This window comes from Apaloderma vittatum, unplaced genomic scaffold, assembly GCF_000703405.1.
Source record: "Apaloderma vittatum isolate BGI_N311 unplaced genomic scaffold, ASM70340v1 scaffold7279, whole genome shotgun sequence".
Classification (NCBI taxonomy): domain Eukaryota; kingdom Metazoa; phylum Chordata; class Aves; order Trogoniformes; family Trogonidae; genus Apaloderma; species Apaloderma vittatum.
This window is the reverse complement of record NW_009733480.1, coordinates 15,468-18,909: the sequence shown is the minus strand read 5'-3', so window position 1 is coordinate 18,909 and position 3,442 is coordinate 15,468. Positions and strand designations below refer to the sequence as shown.

The 3,442-nt window shown below is 46.8% G+C and overlaps 1 protein-coding gene across 1 annotated transcript; it reads right to left on the bottom strand.

Annotated features, from left to right (window-relative positions):
• On the bottom strand, positions 1 to 1,017 carry LOC104278811 (olfactory receptor 52K2-like). Its single transcript, XM_009875906.1, has one exon. It carries the CDS (start codon positions 1,015 to 1,017, stop codon positions 1 to 3), a length of 1,017 nt encoding a protein of 338 aa, XP_009874208.1.
• Positions 1,018 to 3,442: the final 2,425 nt, after the last annotated feature.

The window sequence follows — 3,442 nt, the reverse complement described above, 5'->3', positions numbered from 1 at the left end:
CTATTCTAGGATTTTCTGGTGGTGCATCCCTCTCTCAGCATCAGACCTGTCTTTATCAGCTTGTGATGTACTGAGACCTGCCAACTGCCCCAGCAGTTTGAAGATCCCTTCCTGGATCTGCTTCATTTTTATGCCATAAATGAGGGGGTTGAGCATGGGAGGGACTGTCAAATAGAAATCAGCCACCAGGACTTGTACATGAGGTGCCAAGCCGAAAGAGAACATCTGCAGGTACATGGAGAGTAGGCCACCTATATAAAACATCAGGATGATGGAAACATGGGATCCACAGGTCCTGAGGGCCTTGAGGCGAGCCTCTTGGGATGGCAGCCTCAACACAGACCTGAGAATCATACCATAGGAGAAGGTGATGAAGACAGAGTCTGTCCCTACCAATAGTGTTGCCACAATGAGGCTGTAGAGATCGCTGGCAGAGGGGTCGGCGCAGGCCAGCTCCACCACAGCCATGTGCTCACAGTAGGAGTGAGGTATGACTCTGTTTCTGCAGTAGGGTAAGCTGGTGAGGAGGCACATTAAAGGTGCCATGACGCCAGCTCCCCTGGCTAGAGACAGCAGTCCTATCTGGATGGTTCTTGAGCTTGTTATGACAGCGTTGTACCTCAGAGGGTTGCAGATGGCGACATACCGGTCCAAGGACATTGCCAGGAGCACCCCTGACTCCACTGCAGTGAATGTGTGGATGAAGAACATCTGGGTGAAGCAGGCCTCAAAACCAATCTCTCTTGAATCCAGCCAGAATACACCCAGCATTTTGGGAACCACAGCAGTTGAGAAGATGAGGTCCATGACAGCCAACATAGAAATGAAGTAGTACATAGGCTCATGAAGGTTTTTGTCCAGCCTCACAGTGAGAAGGACTATGCTATTTCCCAGCAAGGTCATGATGTATGTAAAGCAAAATGGGATGGAAATCCACACGTGGAGAGCTTCCAGGCCGGGGATGCCCATCAGGAGAAACGGCAAAGAGCTGGTGTTAGATTGATTGGAGGTTGACATGACACAGGTAGGTCAGGCCACATCTTTGTCCCCAACTTTAATTCCCTGCAACAATGACAGAAAGGTTGGGGTTTTGCTGCCATCAATTTGATCATAAATCTGTGCACACTGCAGTTCTCAAGCTTCACACACTTTTTTTTCTACTTATTTGGGTAAAAACATTCAGAACCTGCTATCTGCTCTCTGGCTTTTAAACGGATGCTGTGGCTGGTGCTTTCCGGAGGACGCTTTTCCAGAGGACTGGAGAATCCTGGCTGTCCTATTGCTTATGTGGGGCCACCTTCTCTTCTGTTTCTCCTCCAAGCCCCTCTGATTTACGTTTAGCTTTTGCCATATCTCTGTCTGTCCAGAGGCTGGCACCACGGTGACCTGTCTTGTGGTGGCTTCCCTCCACTGTTGCCACTGTCAGTGGTCATAAGTGGGACTTAATGATCTCAGCTTCTTTGGTCCTTGCCCAGCCTTCATAAGCAGTGCAACATCAGGTCTTAAGGGCTTGCAAGCAAGTCCTCCCTCCCTATGGCCTGCTTAGAGAGAGGACTTAGAATATGGGTTGATGTCACACAAGTTCTATCCTGTGGCTACTCTGAGTCATGCAGAAGCTGCAACTAGACAACATGTCCACTGTGAAACTGGTCTGAGAGAAACCACAGCTGGAAAAATGATGCTCCAAGTTGTCGCCTGACACTAAGGGGACATGAGCATCACGAACAGCCTCCAGCTGCTAACCACAGCCAAGAAGGGTAGAGTTCAAATGGCGCTATCCTCTTCTGCACTCACCCATCCATGAGTGAAGGCCAAACTAGGGCAGAATGCTGTCCCACCAAAAACAGTGGAGTTACATCCATTTTTTTTTCTCTCTAGAGCCCCATCGCGTGGAATTTGCTAAAGCATGCTTTCCTGAAAGAAATTGCACTACTGCACGTTTGTGGGCATCCAGAGATGGCAACCTTCCACCCCTTGAGTTTTGCCTCAAGTGCTGATCATCCCCATGGTTAGAACCATGTGCTTTTCTTCCCATTTGACATTGCCCTCTACTCCTTCCAGCCACAGCATCCTCGCCTACCCCCCTGTGCTTGGCCAGAAAGCCCTCTATGGCTGAACATGGACCTCCAAGGACCAAGGAGTTATTCTTCGTAAACTGAAGGCCCAGAGCACTGAAAGTTTCTCATCTCCATTCATCTATCTACTCCACTATCTGTCTTACTAGGAGGTTTTTTCCTACATGTCCAAGATTTCAGTACTTTTTTTAAAGACTGAGTCTGCCAGTCTCTCTAGACTGCTCTGCAGTACTTGCCTTTCCTCAGCATTATTTGAGACACTATTTGTGCTGATTTTGGGGCAGCTGATGAAAACTGTACAGCACAATTTCTAGTTTAGAACCAACCACTGTGGCATCCCTGCAGAAACACAAGCTTCTTGTGATGATGGTTCTGACAGCTTCATTTTGAGGTCACTTATTCATTCAGATTTTCATCCGCTTTGCTGATACTTCACAGATATTGCATTCTGCCAGCTCCTCACCCCAAAGCAGCATGGTGGAGGCACATTTCTTTGAGATACCTCTGTGCACCGTGCTCAAACACACACACACACACACACATGCACACTCTGATTAACTAAACTTACTATCTCATCAGAAAATGAAATCAAATTTGTTTGACAAGAGCTGTTTCCTGCAAAGCCACGTTGATTGCCATAATTTAATTTGATTCCAATATTTAATTCTTTATTGACCAAATGTCCTGCTAACTTCTTGGGCATTCTGTTGGGCATTGACGTCAGGCTAAGCTATCTGCAGTTAACTACATCATCGTCCTTTCTTTCTAAAGTAATGGTCCAAGGAAGTGCTGCAGTCACCCCAGCATGCCAGGACGCATAAAAGTTTGGCAGAATGGGCCAAAGACCTCCTTGGCCAACTCAGAGATACCTTTTCCCCCATGCAAATTACCCAGACCTGCTGCTGCATTGGTTTTCTGTTCTTAGCAGAAGCTATTTAACATCGTTCTCAGCTACCAAGTGAGTTACATTGAAAAATAAAGTTCTCCGATTGCTTTTCTCTCAGGTGGGAACAGACTTCTCTTCCTCGTGTAGAAGGGCAGATGCCTCCATATCTTTTAACTGATTTCTCCACTTTATAACTTCTAACTCTTGTCAACTCCTCGATTTCACTTTGTCCACAGTGCTTTAGCCACAGCTCTGTGCTCGATTCCCTCTCCTATTCTGCAGCTCTGCAGAGGAGTGGGATTGGTCATGAGCCCAACTTGTTCAAAACATCTTCTAACTTACTCTGCAGTTTCATTGTCTAAAACCCCTCTGCCTTTAAGTTCCCTCAGCTTTATGAAAATGGAACTTTAATGGAAAATCAGTACTGCAGGCTGAAATGCATTGAGATACCAATTGCCAGTTCCTAGGCACCACTATTTTT

Excerpts from the sequence above, each read along its gene's own strand:
- LOC104278811 (XM_009875906.1), bottom strand. The coding sequence starts at position 1,017 with ATGTCAACCTCCAATCAATCTAACACCAGCTCTTTGCCGTTTCTCCTG.